The 25,198-nt window shown below is 50.5% G+C and overlaps 1 protein-coding gene across 1 annotated transcript in view; it reads left to right on the top strand.

Annotated features, from left to right (window-relative positions):
- Positions 1-25,198, top strand: part of MYO18B (myosin XVIIIB) — a 162,101-nt gene that overhangs the window by 117,820 nt on the left and 19,083 nt on the right. Inside the window, exons 40-41 of the mRNA XM_087828665.1 lie at positions 140-325; positions 23,019-23,149. Coding sequence (XP_087684791.1) covers positions 140-325; positions 23,019-23,149 — 317 coding nt within the window. The remainder of the gene's footprint in view (positions 1-139; positions 326-23,018; positions 23,150-25,198) is intronic.

The following is a 25,198-nucleotide window of genomic DNA, read 5'->3' as shown; positions in this document are numbered from 1 at the left end:
TGTATCAGGAATCAGAATAGTTATCCTGATTATAAAAACACAGAGCGACTCAGCCAAGGATTTCTCTTCCTGGAGCCCCCAATGTCCTGCCTCTGGCCTCTAACTCCAGGGTGGGCGTTTGCTCTCCAACCCCTTTCAGGTCCTGGTGATCCGGCTCCGGGACAGCCTCATCAAGATGGGCGAGGAGCTCTCGCAGGCGGCCATGGCCGAGGCCCAGCAGCGGGAGAGCAGCCAGTATTACCAGCGGCGCCTGGAGGAGCTGAAGGCGGACATGGAGGAGCTGGTCCAGCGGGAGGCAGAGGCCAGCCGGCGGTGCATGGAGCTGGTGAGTACCATTCCCGGCGCTGGGTCTCCTGCGATGGAGGGTTTGAGATTCGGGAGAGGCAAGTCTCTGGGGCCTGTGGGGTGGGCCGAAAGCAGAGAGAAACTGGGAGGGGATGGGCAGAGAGACGATGCTGTCATTGGCTGCAAACTCTGGGGCGGACGACAAAGTGGACCAATGGCATTCCCTCCTGGATGGTCTCCAAGCTCCTTTGTGTCTCAGACTCCGGTTCCTGCCTCACACATTCCACACTCCAAAGGCAGGGCAGGCTCATGTGAAAAGAAAGGAATTTGTGTTTATTAAATGTCTACGTTGCATCGAGTCTTAACATCCATAATATCACGTAATCATCACAACCTTGTGAAGTCAGAATTGTTGTCCCATTTTACAGATGAGGAAACTGAGGCTTCAAAGAGGTGAGATAACTTGTGTAAGATTAAACCTAGTCAATGTCAGGGCTATTTCTGGACTATTAATAACAACAAATATAAAATATAAAAAGGATAAGCAATTGCTATATGCCAGGTTCCAGGTTAAGCACTTGTCATTTAAAATCGCCTTATCAGTATTGTAAGGTAGGCACTAGTTTTATCTGCTACTTTACAGAGAGGGAAACTGAGGCACAGGGGCATCAACATGCCAAACTGAGGCTCCGAATGGTGCATTCACTTGCCCGAGGCTACACGCGAGTAAACTTGAGTTCAGGTCTGTCCAACTGTGCAGTCTCTTCTTTTACTTGCCCAGCCAAGCTTCGCTCCCTGGTGTGGGCCCAGGAACATTTTAAAATCTGTTTCCTGCCCAGTGGGAAGGTTTCTTCATCACTCAGGGCATTTTTCCAAGAACGGTTTCCTGCGGAGATCACAGAGCATCCGAGAGAGCCTGCTCTTCCTTTTTCCCCAAGAGACTAAATAGCCTTAAGACTCCAGGTTTTTGCTTCAGTGACCCAGGAGGCATCTGGCACCCCCTTTGCCCTCCCCCCCCAAGAGCCCTCCCTGAGACAGCCCACACCATGCCGAGGCTTGCCCCAGAGGTCTCCAAGTCACAGTCATTAGCTTCTTCCTGCCCTGTCCACTCTGGTTTTGTGACAGGTCTCACCAAATGGTCCTGCAGCAGGTATATTTCTCTGGCCACTGTCCCCCCCGCCCCCCGTGGTCAATGTCATTCCCATCAGCTTTGCCCTTGACAAGCCAGCAGGCTGGCTGTTGTGTGGGAGGTGATGAGGCTCCGCACAGAGAGATTCCCAGAGTCCGAGCCCCTGCCTGGCAGCTCTTTCGCCCACCGTGGCCCTGGGAGAGAGAGGCTCTTTCTCCAACCGACGGGATAACTTCCTCGTTAACCAGCTGCTTCTCAGGCGGCCGAGCGCCCCTGCTGCTGGCGCTGGCGGGGAGCGAGGGAACATCCCCAGCCTTTCTGCTGTGACGCCTTCTTTAGCAGACACCCAGGCACCCTGGCCAGATCCGGACGGGCTTGCCCCTCTCTCCTTTGCTTCTCTCTCCGCTCGCCTTCCTCCTCCTACCCCTTTCCCGGGGACGCAGTCAGATCTCTCTCTAGGCCCGAAAATACTGAAGAGGTTATAGCGCAACCTCGTAAGTGAATCAAAATAGAAATAACACAGCACTGTAAAACACAAAGCTTGTACGTATGCTGAAATTAGAGCTGCACCCTTCCCTGTTTTCTGACTGCAGGGCTCGGGATACGTTTACCAAGGCTGAACTTTTTATCTTGGAGTGTTTGCGGTTGGGAGGTGTACTTGTTTTCTAGGGCTGCCTTAACAAACCACCAGGAGCTCGGTGGCTTGAAACAATGGAAATCAGTTCTCTCATTGTTCTGAAGGCGAGAAATCGGAAATCAAGGTGCTGGTAGGGCCGTGCTCCCTGGGAGGAAGAGCATGAATTTCCTAACTCCCCAGTCCAAGCATTCATTCATTCATTCATTCATTCATTCATTCATTCATTCATTCATTCATTCATTCCCTGGACAGATACTTCCCGAGCCCCCTGTGCTCCGGCCCTTCGCAGGCGTTGTCTCTCACACTAGGCCAACCCCAGCAGGTGGAGGGCGTGGAGTCCGGGCCCGCGCAGCGCCTTCCCGGGGCCGCGGAGCGGCGGGCGGCAGAGCTGGGAGGGGCGGCCCTGCGTGTCCCACTCTGTAGTTATGCCTGTGCATTCGGTTCTGCCCTCTGAGCCCAACGCTGCTGAAAAATGGCTCTGCCGTGGGAAACCCAAAAAAAGGGCCCTGCGCTGTGGGCCCCGGTGAGAGGCGAGGAGGAGGGTGATGGATCTGCCCTCCACGTTCCTCTCCGCCTGTCCCCAGCCTGCGCCATTCGTCACTGTTGCTGTTGGTGTAAAGGCTGTGGATTGTTGCGCGTGAATGATTTACGCCCCTCGCTGGCGCGCCGGCACGTCCAGATCAGGATCAATTATCCCGCCGATGGAACCTCTCTTCCTGGGAAAAAGAAAAATGAGCTTTTGCCATTAATTTTAGTAAATGTACTATTCCTCGCGACTCCAGGAGCCATTATGGAGAAAAGAATATTCTGGCTCTAAATCATTCAAGTCCCTTTTGTCACTGGGCCGAGGAGACAGCGCATCCATGGATTTATATGCTGTTGTTTTTCAATAGTTACGAAGCCCAGGGGAAACCACCTTGGCCCCAGGGTGTCCAAGGGAGGTCAAGGGCAGCTGGAAGAGCCTCAGGTGACAGGAAAGCCCCCCCCCTCTGTCTGCTTTTGGCAGATGTGCCTGTTTCGGGGGCTGCACCTGGTGGGTTTACCCTTCGTTACCTTGGCCTGACTCTCTCGTCTCAACTTTTTTTCTGAGCCAGGTGTCCTTTTCATAAGCTCCCCAGGTCTTGAAAAACTTCCATGGTGCTTTTCCTGCCACTCTTAGAGGGACCCAAGCTAGAAACTGCAGTGGCCTGTCTCTCTGTGGCTCACACAATAATCAGGCCTGTGGATTTTACCCTATTTAGGTATTTTTCAAGTCCATCCCCTCCTGATCTGTCCCTGAGTCCTGTGTTCTTATTTAAACCACACCCCCTCTGGTCCAGGCCCCTACAGGTACCTTCTAACCTATATCACTACCTGTCCATTCTTACTCCTCCCTGCTGAAGATCTTTCCAGAAGGAACACATCTGACTGTGTTCAGTCCTGCTAAGAGGTCTCCCCTGGCTCTTTATTGCTTTCTCAACAGAGTCCCAGTTCTTGCCCAGAGCCTCTGAAATCTCACCTCGGTCGATTTCTCTGCCTTTGATTGCCTGCCTCTCGTCACCTTGTATGTTCTACTCACGCATGAAAGCAATTGTCCAGGACCCAACGCAGTGTGATTTCTTAATTCATCACCTTTGTTCTCATGCATCCTCTGTCTGCCTTCAGTCTTCAGTCTTCAGTCTTCAAAATTCAGATCAAACACCACCTCCAGGAAGCCCTCACTGCTTTCTCACTGCAGTTTCTCATCGCAGCCTCCCCACCGAATGCCAATTGCAAAATCCCTTCCTCCCCGCCCTCAGCCTGCTGTCTTCTTTCCCTCCCACTTGTCTAGGTTTGAGCTGTTTTGACTCATGTTGGGAGAAAGATGTGCATTAGCTTCTTAAGGCTGCTGTAAAAATTACCTAACACCGGTTGTCTTGAAACAGCATACATTTATTCTTTCACGGTTCCAAAGGGCCACCCTCCCTTTGAAGGCTCTAGGGGAGAATCCTTCCTTTCTCTTCTGATGGCTTCGACTGTGGCAACGTGACTTTAATTCTGCCCCTGTGTCCACATGGCCTCCTCTCCCCTGTATCCTGCCCTCTTCTTATAAGAACACTAGTCACTGAATTTAGGGCCCACCCTAACTCAGTATGAGCTCATCTTAACTGCATCTGCAAAGACCCTTTTTCCAAAAAGATCACACTCTGAGTTTCCAAGTGGCATGAGTTTTAAGGGGAGGCTCTTTAGCTCCCGACAGGGTGGTAGAAAGAGCTGGACCCGAAGTCTGAGACTTTGGGCACCTAAGTTAGCATTGCACAACCTCAGTTTCCCCCTCTGTTCACCCCACTCCCTTAATGGCTGACGACCGCGTTGATTTGTTTGGGCGCTGGGCGAGGCACACTGCGCGAGTCTCTCACTCGGGGCCCGCCCTCTGAGGTGGCTGTCACTGTTTTACTCATAGAGAACTCAAAAGCTGGAGAGCGGGGGCCGCTTCTCCAAAGTCACTCTCCCGGCAAGGGGCAGAGTCGGAATTTGAATCCGGGTCTGGGCAACTCAAACCCATTCTTACTCATACGTCTTAAAGAGCATTATTCATTCGAGTACACTTTTAAAAAGCGAGTCATAGAAATGAATGTTGCTTTAGATTCTGGAACCTAGGGTTTTGAAACCTTGGCATTGTTAACATTTTGCTTTGGGTAACTGTCAGTCGTGGAGGCTGTCCTGCGCCTTTTAAGATATTTAGCAGCATCCCTGGTCTCTGCTAGATGCAAGTAACAGCCCCCTCCCCACCAAGTTATCACAATAAAAAAGTTCTACAGACATTGGCAGATGTTTCTCGGGAGCAAAATCACCCCCATTAAGAATCACTGCTCTGATATCATCCTAACAGTAATCCTATGATACTGCCCATTTCACAGATGATCAAACTGAGGCTCAGAGGGGTGACTTGATAAGTCCAAGGCCACAGAAAAACTGGACAGGGGGCCTCATGAGGAAGGGAGAAATTCAAGGATAAAAGTAGGTGGAAGTTCAAATTCCAAGAGCAGAGAAAAAAGACAGTAGAAGTTTCAGCAAACCTCAATCCCAACCTCCCGGAGACCCACGGGCGGTCCCGCAGCAGAATCTGATTCTGAGTAGAACTGAAGGCCTTGCTGCAGACTGTGTACTTTTAATAATGTTTAAATAAAACATGGCAGCATGGGTGTGATCTCCTCCCGGAGTCTGGCTTGTCAGCTGTCCGGGCAAAGTCATAAATAGTTAATAGACAACCACTTATGGCTCTGCTTCTGTTAAATCCAGCATCCATTATACATGACCTATGAATTATTTATTTGCTGTTACTTTGGGGTACATTCTCTACCTTCCAGGGAAAAACAATGAAAAAAACAACAGTGAGGCCTACAACAGATAAGGGGCTAGCTGGGAAGGCCTTATCTGCCCTCTGTGTTAGTGAATGTCCCTGTAAGGACCAAGCTTCCCCATTGATGTGACTTGAGAGGTGACAGTGAGTTGGGATCTGAGAGCGCTCTGCCAGGCCACCAGGAGAAAAGCACGGGATAGCGGTATGGTAGTAAGTGGTTAACAGCCCGCTCCCCAGGATAGCTGGAGTCCTGGTTCTAGCGTTTGCCCATTTCTGTGGTGTAAATTCTCCCCTTCGGCTGATTTCAAGCTAATAATGCGATGTCAGGGAATTGTGGAATTAGCAAGCTAGGTGCAGTAGCACACTGTTATACAGCCCCGCGCCACTTAACGACGGGAGCGTGTTTGGATTCTGGGATGTGTGTCGTTAGGCAATTTTGCTGTTGTGCGAACATCCTAGAGCGAGTGCATTGACACAAACTTGTATGTAGAGCCTACCACACAGCTGGGCTATATGGGAGAGCCTATCGCTCTGAGGCTACAAGCCTGTGCAGCATGTTACTGTGCAAAACAACACGGGATTAAACGAAGCCCAAGAGAAAATGACACAAGAGACGTAGTAAACATGAGATGAGGCTGCTGATGGCGTAACACGGCGAACTGTTCCACAGCAAAACTGTCTTCAATAAGCAGAAAGAGTACACTCTAAAGTAATGATAAAATATAGAGCAGAGTGGTCATTTATTATCAGGATCAAGGGCGATGCTCTGTGCATAACCAATTGTGCTGTGCTTGTGTACACCGGCGCCGCCCAAGCGCGTGAATAATGCATTGCGCTCCAGCGTTAGGACGCCTGCAACATCAACAGGTGATGGGAACCTTCCTGCTCCGTTGTCATCTCATGGGCCACTGCGGGATATGCGGGCCGTATGCGGCCCCTGACTCTATAGTATTTGACCATACAGATAGGAAAGACACAACTTCAGAAGCGTAGGTAATAGTAAAATGTTAGTAAAATCATTAGGAAGCAGTGTGTTTGTTTTGCATAACACTTTCTTCAATTGTAAGTTTGTATCAGTCAATTTTTTATAATAATTGTGTTCATGTTTGTTTGTTTGTTCTTGCTTTATTTTTAACCCCCTAAAGATCCATGTTTCCAAACCCTAGGCCGGAACCCAGCTCCTTCCCACCTCTCGGCTGGGGCATCCACCAAACCCCGGTGTTAAGGGTTTCGTTTAGAAAAGCTCTCGGTGTTTTCCTCCTGCAAATGGCTCTGAACTTCAGAGCATAAAGATGAATTATTTTGGCCGGGAACTGAGGTATTTAAAAAGGCATTCCAGACGGAGGGCATGTGGGGCCATGAGCGGGGTGTAAATAACACCTTTATGGCTCCCCTGACAGGGAGAGAGTTCTCCTAATTACTGCTCTGTTATCTCGGTGTGATCCAAACGGCCCGACACGTTTATAAATTCCCTGCTCACAGACTCCCTTCACTCCCCACTCCTAATGGCCTGCACATTCTCAGAGAGCTGACAGGGGCAACCGTGGGTGTTGCTATCACTCCCCTGCTTCCAGGCACTATAGTGTCCTGTTTGTCCCCCTACAAAGGTTTCTGTACAAACAAACAATGGATCCTAGAAGGGGCTTAGGACCCAGTGCTGCCAGCCCCAGACACGTTTTCTGAAAGAGAATTCTTCCACGCCGTCTTGATCCCAAAGGGTGAATGTGCCTGTCTCAATTCAAGGGGTATTATCATCGAATGAAATGAGTTTCTTCACGTCTGCCTCCGAGATGAGATATCTCGATCATAAAATCTATTACCGAAAGCCATACCTAGGAATAATTGGGTCTATTACTCCCCAACTTGTGGCTTGGTTTCTGCACCGAAAACAGGCTCTCCAGTAATTAATCAGAATCTCAAGTTGCTAATACCAATTACCAATAATGTACGGCGTCTTGAGATGGCAAACAGGAGAGCAGATACTAATCTTGTCCCCCGAGACTCCATCAATTGAACTTTTGTCACTTTAGGCTCCCTGGAAATGAGGGCAACTTAACTCCTCAGAGTTAATTACTTACAAAAAAGAAGGGGGGGGGGGGTTATTGATTGAATGTTGCAGGTGTACATTAAATTATTCAGATAAATCCAATTCAGATTGTTTAGATGAGATTGTACTTCACTTAATTGCGTGTCAGAATGACTTAGGGAGGTTAATCTCCACAATCGAAAGCACCATCATGTCATAATTGGATGTCTTCAGCAGACAGCGGTCCTGAGGAAATTGAGGGGGCCCCAGATCAGACTCTTAATGATCTGAATTCATTTCCCAACTATAATTTGCTTTGAAGAGTAATTCACCTCTTTTTGGTGCTTTTTTTTTTTTTTTTGGCTGAGAAACGCTAAGTAAGAAGGATACCTTAGACCTAGAGGCTATACCAACAGTGGGAAAGAAAATGGTCTTTACTAGGAGAACTGGCTGGTTTGGAATTGCAAGTGCACATAGTGGGAAAGGATGGTGAATTGGTTTAAGTTATGGATCTTCTGGTTGTGATAGAAACAAAATTCAAATTGGCTCAAGCAAAGAGGAATTTATTGGTTTGTCTAGTAAAAAAAAAAAAAAAAAAGTCTAGTGACCTCTAGTTTCAGGCCCAGGGAATTCAGGGACTCAGATGACATCGACAGGCAGAATCCAGGGTGCCGAGGCCGACCAGGTGGGCAGAGCTAACCATGCACCTCTCTTCCCAACTCCATGTTCAAGGCTGTCATGTTGGTAGATTAACATTATCATTGAGGGAGAATCCATACCATGGAATTGGCAAAAGCTATAAACCGGGGCTTCTTTTCCCACTTCCAGAGCCGATTTTAAATATTTACCAACACACCACTGGATGAGTCTCAGTCTCTCCATCTCCATTCTCAGGTAGGCTGTTAATCCCCTTGGTGGGGCAACACTGTGATTTCCTGGGGAACCCATGCATGCTGCATCCTCCTGGTGAAGCAGGGCCGGTGTCCGATTCAGCTCTCAGGTTATCATGCCCAGTGTCTGATTCCCTGTGCTCCCTTCTCTTACCAATATCTAGTTACCTATGCTAATATCACCACCATCATCATCATCACCATCATCACTATCTTCATCATCACCACCATCACCACCATCACCACCATCACCACCATCACCACCATCACCACCATCACCACCATCATCACCATCACCATCATCACCATCATCACCATCGCCACCATCACCATCACCACCATCGCCATCATCACCATCACCACCATCACCACCATCATCATCATCACCATCATCACTATCTTCATCATCACCACCATCATCACCATCACCACCATCACCACCATCATCATCATCACCATCATCACCATCATCACCATCACCACCATCACCATCACCATCATCACCACCATCACCATCACCATCATCATTATCATCATCACCATCACCACCATCACCATCATCACCATCACCATCATCACCACCACCACCATCATCATCACCATCATCACTATCTTCATCATCACCATCACCACCATCACCACCATCACCACCATCACCACCATCACCATCACCACCATCACCATCATCACCATCACCACCATCATCATCACCATCATCACTATCTTCATCATCACCATCACCACCATCACCACCATCACCATCACCATCACCACCATCACCATCATCACCATCACCACCATCATCATCACCATCATCACTATCTTCATCATCACCATCACCATCATCACCACCATCACCATCATCACCATCACCACCATCATCATCACCATCATCACTATCTTCATCATCACCATCATCACCATCACCACCATCATCATCACCATCATCACTATCATCACCATCACCATCATCACCACCATCACCATCATCGTCATCACCACCATCATCACCATCACTACCACAAGAGAGGAACACAGAGCAGAGGGCATCGCCGAGCCCCTTCAGAGCAGAGGTCCAAGCCTAGGCCAGTGGTTGGATGATTTCCAGTTTGACAATTCTTTCCCTTATGTGCCGCATCCCCCCATGACGTGCGGGTCCACAGATGCCTCCCTGTTGTGCTCAGCGTCCTGGGCTTCAGCTTCACTGGATTGCTCCCCTCTCCCCAGCCTTGCCTTGGCTGCATTCCAGGTAAACGACACGGCGCCCATCCTGCTGAAAGTCACCTCTGCCGCCCACTCAGATAATCAGAATCAACACGTTCGTTTCTCTAAGAGCATTCTCATCTTCTTCCCCCAGAAGTTTTCAAATGAAAAGGAAAGGCAAAAGAGCAGGTTGTGTCTGTCCCTGTTGAGGGAATTTGCAGCTGTCTGCAGACGACATCCACCCAGCGGGGCAGAGAGCTAGGTTTCCTGTTTGCCTTTGGTGGGAGATGACTCTTGATGCTGTTATTAATGTTTGGCAGAGGTTTAGAGACAGGGCGGCCTGCTGGAGAGAGGCTTATAAACAAACGCTCAGGGGGAATCCTTCAGGCTCCTGCCTTTGTGAGCCAATTGCTTGGAGGTGGGGAGGAAAAAGAAGACTGATGCCACTTCTCAGCAGACAAAGGGAAAGGAACTCGGGAAATAAGATGGTTTTCATTTCTTCCTGAGAGCCTGGCAAACCTCCTGAGGTTGAGCCCAGGTAGCAATTGCATGCTCTCTGCCAGGGATCAGCAGATATTTTCTGTAAAGGGCAAGCGAGTGAATATTTTAGGCTTTGTGGGCCTTACCTGCTCTGTCAGTGTAGTGCAAAAGCAGCCATAGATGATACAGGAATGAAAGAACATGTGCATTCCACTAAATCTTTATTTACAAAAATAGACAGTGGGCTGGATTTGGTCCATGGGCTGTAGTTTGGCAACTCCTGCTCTATGCTCTATTGGAAGAAAAAGGGGAGCAGGTAACAGACAGCAGAGCGAGATTTAAATCCTGTGTGTCCTGGGCAAGTCACCTGTGTTCTCTGAGTCTGTTTCCCCATCTGTAAAATGGGTTATGAGGAGATAAAGGAGTGTCTTGAACCATTAAAAGGTTAATAAGTAATAGTACCAACCCCCTCACCCCTGCTGAAAACCACGAGGAAGCAGAACTGATTAGAGAAGGCTGAGTGGGTGCTTCCCTGCTGGCTCCAGCTATGGTTACAGGTTCAGCGATGCAAATCTTTTCGTAGCTCATTTGAGAGTCTAGCAGCTCGGAGTTCCCCAAGGATGGTCCTGCTGTTGTCCATTTCAACCAAGCCCCTCGCACGGCAGATGCCTCCCCTGGGTCAGCCCACCCCACTGTCGTCATTTAGGGCTCCCCTCGGATGGTGTTGCCCAATGTGGCAGCCACCAACCTCATGGGCCTACGTAAATTTACATGAATCAAACTTAAATAAGGTTAGGAGAGTTGCCCGGTTGCGCTGGCCACGCATCGATCACGCACAGTAGCGCGTGGGCAGCAGGTCTCGTTTCAGGCAGGCTTCATCGTTTCAGTATGTTCCAAATCCTTGCCCTTCATTCCCATTTTATTCACGATTCTCTCCCAGACTGCCCCCTAGGGCGGAGTCAGCCAGGCCTTGTGGTTTTTCTTGTCGCATCAGTGCCATCAGGAGGGGGACTGGTTTGGGGAGCAACCAAGCGTAGTAGCTGCTCGGCGCAGCTTCGTGTGGGCCCTCAGATCCTCTAGGTGATACCCTGTTGGCGTCTCAGGCCACCCTCATCGTGAGGTGGCAAGGATACAAATAGTGCCATCTACTCTCTTTCATTATTTTTTTCACAAGGTACCACTGACCTGCATTTTTTTTTTAATGAACCTACCAGCACAACTCTTTTATTGTGCTAATTAACTTCCATGCCTTTCCTTCCTCCAATTCTATAGCACCTCCTAATTATCGATAGGGCTCCTCAACATTTACACCCACAGAATCTTGGAATTCGGAATGTTCGCACCTTAGAGTTCAGACATAGAAGACCTTAGACTCTTCAAGCCAGAAAAATCTTAGGACTTAGAGCATCTGGAATCATCAGATGTACATAATATTAAAATCTTACTAGGTTGAACTATATACATTTGCCATTTGTGTAGTTCAAAAATGATGGGATAGAGTTGATTTCATGTGGTTCAATCTAATAGAAGCGTGGGTATTGACATCCCTACATTCTTAGAATTGTTAGCTCCTAGTGCTACAGAATTTTAGAACCTTAGGATTTTAGAACAGGGGCCAGTAAACAACAACAACAACTACTACTACTACTTCTTTCTTCTTCTATCTTTCTTCTCTGTCTTTTTTTTTTTTTTTGGCTAAGGGACAGATGGTAAATACAGGTGTATTTCAGCTTTGTGGACCAGAGAATCTCTCTGTCTCAACCTCTGAACTCTGAAAGCAGCCATAGACAATAACACATAGATGAATGAGTGTGGTTGTGTCCCAATAAAACTAAATTTACAAGAACAGGTACAGGCCAGATTTGACCTGTTGGCCATGGCTTGCCACCTGCTTTGGAACATAAACGCTGAAAGGATTTCATCAAGTACTTGGATTTGCGCAGGAGACTCACAGGCCTACCTGCAGGGTTTCCTAAGGGCATTCATTCAAACATGGAGCCATTTTAAGGACAGTTTTGCCTGGTTTAGACCACGGTCTCTCCCAGGACAGCATCTGCCTTCCAGAGAGGTAATTAGGGGAAGAAAGAGCCTCTGAGGGGCTGTTGCTAACATGCTCCCTGGCCCTGGGAGAGAGCCAGAGAGCTTGCCCTTGAACCAAGGAAAAACAGAGGCCATCAGAATCAGCACCTGGCTTCCGGAGTGCTGGTCAACCCTCATGAGGCCCCCACCCCCACCCCCCGTGAGCTCAGCCCCTCCATCAGAGGAGGAGATGGTCCTGAGTGCCTGGGAGGTCAGGATGCACAGGCCTGGCAAGCGCCAGCGGGCCCCAGCTGCAAGTAGGATGTGCTGAGGCTCTGCATCTGAGAGGCCCACCGCCCGGCCGTAACCTTGGGACGTGGAGGGGGGAGAGCGAGCACGCCGCTTAGCGCTTGTTTGGCCCTCCTGCTGAGTCAATAAATGAATAAATGGGCCGTGAGTGGCCAAGTGGCTGATATAATTTTAGACTCCATCCAAAGCAAGATCACAAAAGCGTGTGGAGGGAGCTCCCACCTCTTTATGTTCCGCCACTGGGAGCCCAGGCTTACAATGGTGACCGTCTGAATGGCACCTGGAAGGAGGCTGGGGCAGCCTGGGGACCAACATTCATCGCCTGTCTGCTGCACGGCAGGCACTGTGCAGAGAGCTCTCCCTGCACCAGCTGATGGCATCTGCATTTGAGCCTCAGGAGCAAGGTCATTTCTTTAGCTCTGTTTTACACATTTTAATCAAGGTGAAGTGACTTGCCCAAGGCTAGTTTGCTGGGACAGATTGGCAGCAGGGTATGTCGTCAGTCACTTGGACTCCGAAACCTGTGCTCTCAGACACGGTGATGGCGTTTCTGGAACATGGGCTACACACAGACCACCTGGGGAGGTTGTCAAAATTCAGATTCTGAGTGGCAGGTTCAGGATGGGGTCCGAGAGCCTGCATTCCTAACCAGCAACCAGGAGATGCTGCTGGGGCTGGGCCAGGGACCTCAGTGGAGTGAGTACCGGGCACGATACCAACGTTCTCACTCCAGACCCCCTGAAGTCATGGGGAGGGGAGGTTTATGTTTTTAAGATGAAGTCACGAGGCGGGAAGTGGTTCGCATCTATCCAGGGTGAATTATCTGGCCCCCAAATGTCAGTAGCCCTGAAGTTAAGAAGCCCTGGTTTTCAGCTCAGTATCCTTCAGTCCAGAAAATAAAAACCTGCCCGAGCCCCTCTCCAGAGGCCACGCGGTGGCCTTGAATTAGAGGAGCTGAGCGCATTTGAGACCCTCCCACTCCAAAGTGGCATGAATAGATGGGCCCTAACTGCCCCAGGAAAGCCCATTTCCCAATCGATAGGTGGAACTTTCCACTGCTCTGAGAGAGGCCAGGGCGCCCGTGCCTCTGTGACATCCTCCCACTTCAGCAGCTGGAAGCCAGTCAGATCTAGAAACCATCCGTTGTCCTAATCTCCAGTCATTATCACGCCTGGCCACGCTCTGTTTATCGGTGTCTTTCGGTGTTGATGTCACTCGCACTGTTTTCTCTGACAGCAGCTCCGCCTCCGCCCTTTCCCCAGCCAGGCGGCATTGACTCTGGTCCAAGCGTGGGGAAGGCCGGGATCTGGCATCGATTGCCAATACCAATGGCTCCCGGCCGCTTCCTCCCTGATCCATTCTTGGGGAGATACAGCTAGTAACACCAGCCTATTGCTGAGGGTTGATGTACTGGGGAGTGATTGTTTCTCCGTGTTCACGCGAGTTCATTCGTGATGGTTCTTTGGCCTGTTGACAACCCCAGCGGGGGCCTCGGTCATTACAGGGGAACTGGATTTGCCTGGAGAGAGAAGTGGATCTCTGGAGCGGGAAGAAGCCGAGAGATAAATAACGACCTCGTGTACATTCAGCTCTTCACAGTTTACAAAGCACTTGAGTGTGATTTGAGCCTCGTGGTGTTCTGTATGCAAAGCAGGAAGGGGACCGAGGACTGCTGTGGAGCCGGGGGACAGGCTCGGGATGTGGTCATCGGTGCAGAGCAGGGACCCGTTTCTGGGTCTTGAGTCTAACGCAGGTCTCAGTCTCACCCCCGAACTCTCTCTCCCTGGCTGTGCCTACCTGGCATTGCTGCTGGGATGCGATCATTTTAGTCACCGCTGGCCTGAATGACTTTATTCAAAAAGCAGTCTGCCAGCTCCTGTATTTTTAGGTAGTGTTTGCGATCCCCAGCCGGAGCTCTCCTGGGATGCCCTGGACACATAAGGATGCTAACAGGGGTGAGGCCTAACCTGACCCCGGGGGCCTGGCACACTGGCAAGAATGATTTCATCTGATTCATGGGCATGTTTGCATGAATTGTGATGTGGCAGCGAGACAGTGGACAGACTGTGAGCATGTGTTGATGGAGAGGGGACAGGAAGGATTTGGGAGACCATGTTTGGGGCATTACAATTTTGTGGCCAGGGGGTGCAGGGTTGAGTGCAGCAGATACCTGAATGAGTAGTGTGAGAGGACCAGGGGATACAGGGTGAGGATAACAAAGCATCAAAATAGAGGAGACCCTGTGAACTTGCCACATTTCCCAAACTGGCCCCCAGGAGTCCTGAGGACAGGAAAGAGGGCTGGCGTTTATTGAGCACCTTCTACATCTTATGCAATGATCACACACCTTCCACCCATGAATCCTCAACTCGTCCCACAGCGCAGTGTTGCTGTCATCATTCCCACCTTACAGATGAGGAAACTGAGGATCAGGTAGGCGGATGATGATTTGCCTGGGGCCGTGCTGCAAGTGGTGGAGCTGGGTTGCAAGCCTGGGTTTGCGTGGATGAACTGAAGCCCCATGGTAAGACCTGCTGCGTACTGTGCCCATCATGAATTGAGAGCTGTGAGAACGTAAAGCTGAAATGTGGTTTATGTGATGACTTCTAAGTTCCAGGTAGAGCACTAGGCATTTGGGATATAAGGCTGAGCACAAACCTACTCCTAAGGAACTCAATATAGCAGGAAATTAGAAAATAATTACAATCCAATAGGGTATGTGCTTACCTGAATGACTTATACAAATGCTAGAGGCACAGAGATGAAAGCAGCAAATTCTACCCAGGGGAGCCAGAGAGGGCATCAGGAAGGAAGTAACTGTGGAATGGGTTTTGAAGGATGAGTAGGAGTTCATTTGTCAGAGCATGGAAGAGCATTCCAGGTGGAGGAATGGTAGGTGCAAAGCCACAGAGGCAGAAAAGAGCATGCATGTTTGGGAGATGGTGAAGTCTCTAGGAATTACTGATGTGTGGGGTGCAGAGTGTGAGCAGTGAAAGAAGGTCCTCAGAGTGGGCTGGGAGGGAGACTAGGAAGGGCTCAGCTCAGTAGGCTAAACCACACAGGTTGGACTATGGGAAATGAGGAGGCACTGGAGCCTCCTAAGCAGGAGAGGACATGATCAGATGGAAGAGATTCTCCTGTGTCTGCTTTAAGGAATACGGCATGGAGAGGGGGCTGGATCGAACAGAGGAATTTTAAGACTACAGGAACCCTTAGGAGATGATGGTGAAGACTAAATTTATGAGAATGAGTGGAGAGCAGGAGAAAGATGCAAGATATTAGCCCGTTGTATTGATGAGATACTTGAGGCCCAGAGAAGGGACCAGAGGTACATAATGCATTGTTCTCATGCTAACTTCTTTGGATATAAAGCCCAGTGACCACTTGAGAAGTTTCAAAGTCCATTTTCCCTATTTCTGCCATTGTGTGGGCTAGTGTGCTGAGAAGACACATGAGCTTCATTTCCATTTAAATTGAAATGAGAGGTGTCAAAGGTGGCTTGATAATTACTGCCTAGAACAATGGGCCTCTGATGCGGGAAGTGTTGTGTCGGTGTACGTGGTATAGATAATTTTTGCATTTGAGACTTAATTATGTTGATATAATTATTCTTCTGTCAGGAAAACCAGGTGGCACAGATATGTCATATTTGAGTTCGAGCAGAAAAATGAAATGCATTGTTTTCACTTTTTCAGGAAGCAGTTTGGGTGGGTGACTCTGGGCGGTTGTGAGCAGGGTGTTTGGAGTTCACCCCAGGTCAGGATGTCTTTCTTCAGCTGGTGGCTTTGTGAGGGCCCTGCGGGTGTCAACCTTGAGAGGGGTGTACTCCAGTGACAGTCCTTCTGTGTCCCTTTCTGAAGATGCCGCGTTACAAGTCACAGTTTAGGGGTGGGGCTGGGAAAACTATGAGCTCAGAATAGCTAGATCTGTAAGGAACTTTAGGTTTTTATTTTGTTTTATTTGTAAACCTTGTGGCTTAAAGACTCACAGTGGAGTTGCACACTGGTCAAAGCCTGACCCCCTTCCCTCTCCGACCCCATCCACTGGCCCAAGAGACCCTCAACCACATCGCCTTCTGTGCCTGCTGAGGATTCTTTGCTCCACCCAACAGGGGAAACTTGCGACCCCCCAAAATCAAGTACGGAGCCCCCTCCTCTCTATTGGAGCCTCAGTCCATGGCACCATTATTGCTCAAGTCGCTGGAGCCAGTGTCTAAGCAAGAACCAGAGGATGGAGAAGAGTCCTTTCTAATAGAGGACCTGGGGAGGAAGGACTCAAGCTCCAGTTCAGCCCCTGCCACCCAGTGGCCCAGCGACCTTGGCCACGTGGCCTCCCGCCCTGAGCCTCAGCCTGGGCCCCTCATACATGGCGTGTTGTCCACGGATGTTGATGGAATGTCTGAATGCGCACAGCAAGTGCACCCATCTTGGGCTTTCTGCAGGCCAACTTTTTATCACCTAGATTTTAAACAGCCCAAATTGCCTAAAATGTTAGCCTTGCAGAAATCTTGAAAGGCCCTCAGGCAATAGCTGAGGGTGTTTTAAAACCATCATAAAAATGAGAAGGGAAAGGAAAGACTGCAAGCAGCTGCCTGGAGCCCCAAGCTCTGCCGTGCTGCTGATGGGGAATCTTGGCAGGGGCAGGGCAGGGCAGGGCAGGCCGGCGGGCGGGGTGGGGGCCCCGCGGCCCCCTGCCTGTGTGCATGGCCAGCTTCATTCTGCCTTTAATACGAGGCCATTTTACCGGAGCGTGTCTCTGTTATACACACAGGCAGAAATGCACACGGGGGAAATACAGCAACATAGCCATTGAGGCCGGTTTCCCCACGCGATGGACGTAAGGGCAACTTTGGGGGCCACTGTCTTTATTTCCTAACTTCTCTATTGGGCACCCTATTAGAACCAGAAAACAAAAGCACAGTAACGCGTCCCAGAACGATGTTTCGGTCAACCATGGGCAGCGTATGTGACTATGGTCCCCTACGGTTGGAAGGGAGCTGAAAAATGCCTGTCACCTGCCGTTGTCGCCCAGTGACGTCCTTAGCTGTTCTAACGTCATAACGCAACACGTTCCCCACACGCGCGTGGCGATGCTGTTGTAGACACCCCGGCTGCACTGCCGGTCCGGGAAGAGCGGCACGTAACACTCCGAAATGACCGTAAACAGCTATTTGCTGTTTCCTCTGTCGTTATTTTCGCGTACGCCGCCTTTCAGAAAAGGTGCTGTGAAAGGTCCACCGTGTTCGGCCTGCAGCAGCCTCAGGCGTCTCGCGTTTAGGGCCTCTCTCGACTGCATCCTTCCCCCCCCCCGCTCGATTTAATCTCGTGCTGTTCTGTGCACTAACACGCTGCACGGGCTTGTAGCCAGGAGCAGCGGGCTGTGCCACGCAGGCTCCGTGGGTGGCGGGCTGTGCCGTCCAGGTTTGCGGGATGGTCGCGCAGAGACAGGCTCGACTCTCAGACGTGTGTGTTCAGAGGCACGGGGACTGTGACGGCGTTTAAAACAAAAAAGATCGCACGGTGTCCTGGGAGTTGGTTAGGGCCGCGGTCCCGAAGCACCAGGAGCTGGGCGGCGTGGGAAATCGGGGGGGTTATTGTCTCGGCGCTCTGGAGGCCAGAGGCCTGAAAGGAAGGTGTGGGCAGGGCCGCGCCCCTCTGCAGGCTCCGGAGAGGGGCTGGCCCATCACCTCTCCCGGCTCCTGGGGCTTTGCAGGCAACGCCTGGTGTTCCTGGGCTTGCAGACGCGTCGCTCCAATCCCGTGTCTACCCGGGGCGCTCTCCCCGTGTGTCTTCACTCCCTCTCCCCTTCTTGTGTCTGCCTCTGGGCACCTCAACTCTCTCCTTTCCCCAAATGAGGCCGGATACTCCCCACTAAGGCTCACTTGGTTGCTCATATGGCCCTGAAGCTCATTCCTCCCAGGAAAATGACCCTTGGGCAACTGGAATGAAACAATAGCAGTTCCTCATAATCGTTCTTTCTGGAAAGACTCCCCCCACCCCCCCCCCACCATCTTTGGAGACACAAGCATCCTTAAACAACTAGAGGCAAAGGGGGAAAGAGCTGTGGGCTGGGTTCTGGAGACCTGGGTCCAACTCTAGATCATCATGCCTTGGTATCATGTCCCTGAGCAAGAGACTTAGCCTCTGAGACTCAGTCTGCTCATCTGCAAAATGGTAATAACAAGGCTACCTACTGAGGCTGCCTTGGGAGGCAGCGAGCAGGCAGGTGGACCAGGGCGCTGCTCCTTGTGGCGTCAGAGAGAAATAAAGTCTTCTGTTTTGTAGCTTTCTGACAATAAAAGTAATTCATATGCCTCGCAGAATATCTGAAGAATAAAACGGAAGGTGAAAATCACCTGATACCTCACCACGCGGAGATAACAGCTCCGCTCTTACTCTGTTGTAACCTTTTATGTGCTTGTATAGTACTTGATTCTGAGCCTTCTTAAAAAGATTGCCTGGGATAAGGTGTTTTAAATTCAGCTGAGTGCTTGCACATGTGAGAAACAAATAAACATATTCATTTCTTAATTAATTCAAGTCATTTATTAAGTATGTGTCAGACTAGGAATATTTGTGTGTATCTATATACTCAGGCGTGTATACATTCATATATATATATATTTATAATAGCATGTGTGTGATTTTTTTTTTTTTTTTTTTGCACCAGGTGCTATAACATGAAGTTTCTATTTGTCTTTACTGCATCAGAAAAAAAATGACAAGGTCAATTTTCATCGCGTTTTGGGGGTGTTGTGAGATCGTCTGGCCTATGATATAAACTTCTGAAATGAACTTCGCCGGGTTTGGGGGCGTTGCTTCAAGAGGTTAGAGAGGCAACCTCCAGAGGCTCAGAAACTGACATCTGCCGTCCTGTGCATCGGCAGATAGGACAGGGTTCTCTGAAGACTGAGCTGCCCCGGGCAGAGAAAACAAACAACGGTTTTAAATATTAGCCTCTAATTGAACATCACTAGAGGAGACGATTTTAATTGCAGCCACTAATTATCTCGTGAATTGCTCCCCACCTGGGCCGCTCTGTGCGGCGTGCTCCAGGGGGAGTTGCTGGAGGGTTCAACATGGTTAATGATTCTCTTAAGCGGCGCTGGGAAGCCAGCAAGTACACATACGACATACATGCTACTGCACTGATCCCTGCACACATGGTGTATACTGTGCATGCGTTAGTGTGTGTGACACCCTTGCCCCTCCTGCGCTCACCATTTACAGTCCTGCAGTAACACCATTCGGTCAATCCCAAAATGTACATCGAGGGCCTGCTATGTTCTGGACACCAGCAGGACAGATAGACAAGGTCCCTGAAAGAATACAAGCTCCGTGGAAGTTGGATTTTGTCTACCTGTGTCACCTGTGCCTAGATCAGTGCTGGCACATAGTAGGTGCTCAATAAACGTTTATTAAATGAATGAATGAATGAATGAATGAATGAATGCTATAGATGGTCCCCAACGTACGATTCTTTGGCTTACAATTTTTCGACTTAATGGGGGCATGAAAGCGATACGCATTCAATAGAAATTGTATTTTGAATTTCAAATTCTGATCTTTTTCAGGACTAGCAATAGGCAACATGCCGTATGATACGGTCTCGCGGTGCTGGGCAGCTGCAGTGCCCAGCCAGCCGCGCGATCACAGGGTGAACAACGCTGTCGTGTATGTTTTGCCAGTGTTTCTGGGGTACCGTGCTTTGTGGTTTTGCATCACATCATGTCTACGAGACACCACCCTGCCTCCTGCTCCCGGTGAGAAGAGGCGATTACCCTGTGCCTCAGCTCCCGGGGGGGTTGCTGGCGGTGTAAGTGCTCTGAGCGCGTTGACGGCCGGCTGGGCTGTGCTTTCGGTAGGTTAGGCGCGTTAGATGCATTTCCGACTTACAGTATTTTCAACTTATGATGGGTTTATCAGGACATAACCCCCTCTGCAGTTGAGGAGCATCTGTATAGGAATATATAGTATATATTAGTATGTTATATTTCTATAACAGTGTCTATATCACTATATTATAGCTATAGATTAATATGGGCACATGATGTATTTATTGATAGGTTTCTGCTGTATTCATCTTAATATTTAGTCCTATCTTAGTACCCCGCCCCCCACTTCTCTGTGCTCCAAGTCTCCAAGGAGAGAGAATGACTGAGAAGACCCAGCTAACACCTGGCTTTCAAACACGACCCCATTCACATGTAGCCGCCCTGGCCCAATCCTGAGCTTCGTTAATCAGATGTCACGGCAGGTGGAAGGAGCCCGGCTCCCAGGCCTGACAGGGTGCCCCTCTGTGTCTCTCCAGCACCCTCTGGCTGGGGCCTTGTTTTGCCTGCCTCAGGGAAACAACACCTCATCCGTGTCGCCTAATGACCGGGTCCCTGCAATCAGCAGGCTCTGTGTGATTTTCGAGTTGAGCAGGAAAGGGTTGCTGATTGCTGATTATACAGACTCTGAGTTTCCCAAATCCATCTCCTTGGGGTGCTCCCACTGAGACTCATGAGAGTCCCTGGCAGTCAGAGGATGGGACTCAGAGGAAAGGGGGCATCATAGGGGTAGTGCAGGTCCTCTGAGACCCTGAGGCCAGCACCCCCCGCGCCATCCCTCAGTGTGTTATTTCCTCTGACCATCCACGGGCCTCCTGCCCCAGGGCCTCTGCCTCAGCTTCTGTCACCTTGTCAGTGCCAAGGTGGGGACTTCACAGCTGGCGGTTTCAATCAATTACTGTGCACTGCCAGCCCCTTGCACTGCACCCCTGCTCTCTCCATGCCACCCCTTCTCATCAACTCGGCTTGGCTCTTGGGCTTTCTCAGTCCTCTGTCTCTCTCTCTCCAGTTGGAAAAGCACAGGCTTACAACATGGCGAGCGGACAAGCCAATCCCCAAGGAGAACTGAGAGTGTCCCTATAGTGGGGCTCAGCCCTGGTCCTCACTGACCTGCATTGGGGTATAGCCTCAGAAAGCTCAAGAGGCTGAGAGATGGCAGAGCAGGGCTCACGTCCCTTCTCTGCTCCTAACTGCCCTCAGTGACTTTGCTCGCCTCAGCTTCCTCACCTACAAATGAAAGATAAGTGATCCCAGGCTCAGAGAGGGGCTGTGCGCTCTTCAAGGACACACAGCCTGTCAGTTAAACAAGGAGCTGAGAATTATGCATATATCTGACCCGAAATCCTTCTATTTTCACCTCTCCACGCTCTGATTGGTTGGTACATGTGTGTTCCTTAAGACAGCAGTCAAAAAATAAACTTTACATGATTAGAACAGCTTACAAGAAAAATCCTACCCACAAATGCTCTTCACCCCCGCCCATAAATATTCTCAGCTCCCCAAGTGTTCTTCCAAGTGCCTGTTTGTTGTTTGCGTAGATACGGGCATGATACTTCCCTGTTCTGTTCCCTTTGCTTAACACTGTTTCCCAGAAGCTTCCAGGCTGCCACGACCCTTATTTCTAATGTTAGCGTCTGCCCAGTGGCCCCCGGCGGCCGCTGTCATTCCCTAACCACCGAGTTGTTGGGGGACTAGACAGCTGTCCACAGCACGGCCTCACGCATCTGTGGGTGCAGAGCCTGGCTCTGCCTTTTCAGTCCTTCCCTGTAGAACTCATTTCCAGAAGATGAGCTTCCAGGGTTAACTCAGGGTTTCTCCGGCTGGGCACGGGCCACATTCGGGGCGGGTCATTCTCCGGGGTAGGGGACCGTCCTGTGCATTGTAGGATGTTGGGCAGCTTTCCTGGCCTCCAGCCACTATGCCAGGAACAACCCCCAAAGTTGTGACAACCAGATATGTCCCTGCACATGGCCCAGTGTCCCTTGGGGGACATGCTCACCCTCAGTGGACAGTCATTGTGTTAGAGGGCAGGGGTGCGGGACGTGTTGCAAGTAGATGATTTTCTGGGATTTTCTGGGATCCGAGCAGCATCTGACCAGAGGGCGTCAGAAGGCAAAGGCATGAGGAAGAAGGGAGTCAGTTCCAGAGCTGCTGCTCCGCTTTCTCTGCCCTAGGCCTCAGTTTCTCATCTGTGAAATGGGAGCGGCAAGAGTGGCCTGTTCGCCAGGCTTGTGAGGAGTGAGTGAGGTCGGGAGCGTGAAACACTGGACGCAGTGCTGGGCACAGAAGCCTCAGCAAAGGCCAGCGGGCTTGGCCCGCCCTGGTGGGCGCCCTGCCGGGCTCGCCGCCTTTGCTTCCCCTGCCTTGGGGGACGGAAAGTTGGGGGAGTCGAGGCGACAGAGTGGAAAGGGAACCATTCTGGTTTTGCCCTCCCTCCAACCTTCCACTCGGGATCCCACCCTGGGGCACAGGCTCAGCTTCCGGAACGTTCTCCGTGGCAGTAACAGGAGACGTTCACTGGCTCTTGCATTTACTCACCTGTCCGAGGCGCACTGTGCCCACTCCGCCCAGGCAGCGAGGTGGTGCAGGTTCAAAGCAGGGCCCGGGCCGGACAGCCTGGGGTCAGACCCGCAGCACAGGTGAGCGAGCACTGTCCGTGGAGCACGCCCTGCAGGCCCTTCATCATTCACTTTCTCTGTAAAATCCAGAGCATTTACCTGAGGGCATGGTAAGCCCAGCCACAGAGGGAGGCCCTCATGGGTGCCCACCATGTTAGTAGGTGCTCGGTGACCACGAGGCTGAGTCCCGGCTCTGTCTCCTCCCCAGAGCCCTTGTGGGTGGCTGGGTGCCCGTCCAAGGTTGACGTGTGCCCCTGGTCTCTCTCCAGGAGAAGTACGTGGAGGAGCTCGCGACCGTGAGACAGACCCTCCAGACAGACTTGGAGACGTCCATCAGGAGGATTGCCGACCTGCAGGCGGCCTTGGAGGAGGTGGTGTCCAGCGACAGTGACACAGAGAGGTAACCTAGGGGGACGGGCCACAGAGAAGTTCAAGGTCACACAAATTTGCAAATTAGCATTATACCCTGAGCCAGAACCCAGGGCTGCTCAGTTTCCTACCAAGACCTTTGCCTGTCACACTCCTGTTAATAGGGTGAAAGCAGGGGCCAGCACTGACGGGTGGGAGATGTGGGCCTGAGGCCGGCAGTGAGGGAAACAGAGAGCTGCAAGCCAACTGTGGTTTAGCCAGTGGGAAGAACAGAACGTCTGCATGAGAGCGGACCACACCCAGTCAAGAAAAAAGATGGAAGGAAACAGGCCAATACTAATCCCAGGAGAGAAGGCTTTATGGGTATCCTAAATTTTTGTTTTCTTCAAGCAAATTTCTATTTCTATTTTGCAAATTTCTGCAATGAACATGCACACACACACACAGAGCTGTACCTGCAGCCTCTGTAGGAAATTCTGCTCTCGTAAGTGATGTAGTTTATGTGGCCTGTTTTAGACGGGGAACTCATCCCTCCCTCGATGCAGGCCTGGGCGGATCCTGAGCTGCTCGGAGGCATGTAACCTCCGACTTTCCACGGATGTTTGTGCTGAGCTTCATCACATCAGACACCCAGTGGCTCTCAAACCTCACGCTCTTGCCTCTAAAGAGAGGGCTTCATCTAAAAAATCTCCTGTTTCTGCAGAAATGGCTTCCACGCACATTCTGAGTGTTTCCACCGCTCCCTGCTAATTTGTACAGCTGCCAAATTGCTAGTGAAATGGCAGATACTGATGTTGCAGCTGCTCCCAGCTCGTGATTACACGGAGGGGTGTCCCGTCCCCCGGCCCCTCCTCCAGCTTTATTAGTGTCACGACAGAACTAACGTCTGTAATTACAAACCCCCGTTGCTGATGTCGCCATGCGATGCTCGGGCTCGCTCTCCTGTGAATAGAGATGTTAGCGCATTTGCATTCAGTATAAAGGGACTCAACGGCTGTGTACACTCGTGTTCTGGTTTTTGGCCGAGCCAAACTTTTGAACCATTGTCACTTGCACAGAAAGAGATTCCTTTTGGAATAAACAGTAAAAGTTAGAAAGATGACAGAATTTGAAAGAGGAGAAGAGGGGCCATGCTTGGGGGTGTGGGGACAGGCTGGGAGGAAGGTATGACCAGAAGCAAGGAGCGGATTCTCACCTGGGAATGGAGGCCACAGAGACAAGTGCTCTGGAAACAAGTCCTTCATTGCTGTGTTGAGTGTATGTTGTACCTTTTTCCACGTGTATCCTTTTAAATTGGCTAAAATCAGGCTGCAGTGAGACAAGTGGAAATACCTGTGCCTAGTGGAAGATTGCAGCTGCCATTAAGGGCATCATTCTGAGTTAGTTTGTTTACTCGTGGGCCCAGGCCCTGGTCAGACTGTAAGGGTCCCTGCTACATTGTAGGACAGGCCTTGGAGCTGCCCACGTCTTTTTATGGCAGAGGAAGTAAACGAGAGAGAAGCATTTCTCCTCTCTGCTTCTCTCCACCCTCCCTTCCTCTCTTGAAGTGGCCGACGGGAGCCCACCGAATCCCCTGCTCCCTGATGTGCCCCAGAACCCCAGGCAGGATCAACTCCATCATTAGTGGGTCCACTGTGAAATAAAAATAGGGGTCTTCTTGTTCCAAATCCATTCAGAATTTCAAGACAGTGACGTAGAGCGTGACACCAACCACGGGCCCCTCTGGGCAAGGGTGGCGTGTCTGTGAAGCCAGCCCTGATGCCACGTGGTTCTGAGACACATTTCTTAATTCTTAGCAGGCCTTGAGCCTAACTCACTGCCCTTTAACTTGGATCTAAAATGTACAAGGAACATAGATTTCATTAATAGCGTAGGGGTGGGGGAAAGCTGGGGAAACATTGCCCACAAAGAAGTCTCAACACATTTTGGAGAATTAATATTGTACAAACCAAGTTCTCTGGTCACAGTGCAATTAAAATACTTAGCGAAAATAGACCTGCAATAAATGCACCGCTAGGTCGTAGAGGCGCCGACCGGAGCAGAGCTCCCAGCTCCGGCCCCAGTGCCTGCCGTGCTCTTC

Source organism: Miniopterus natalensis, chromosome 20 (genome assembly GCF_054644295.1).
Source record: "Miniopterus natalensis isolate mMinNat1 chromosome 20, mMinNat1.hap1, whole genome shotgun sequence".
NCBI classification, from domain to species: Eukaryota; Metazoa; Chordata; class Mammalia; order Chiroptera; family Miniopteridae; genus Miniopterus; species Miniopterus natalensis.
This window is presented reverse-complemented; position numbering and strand designations above follow the sequence as displayed.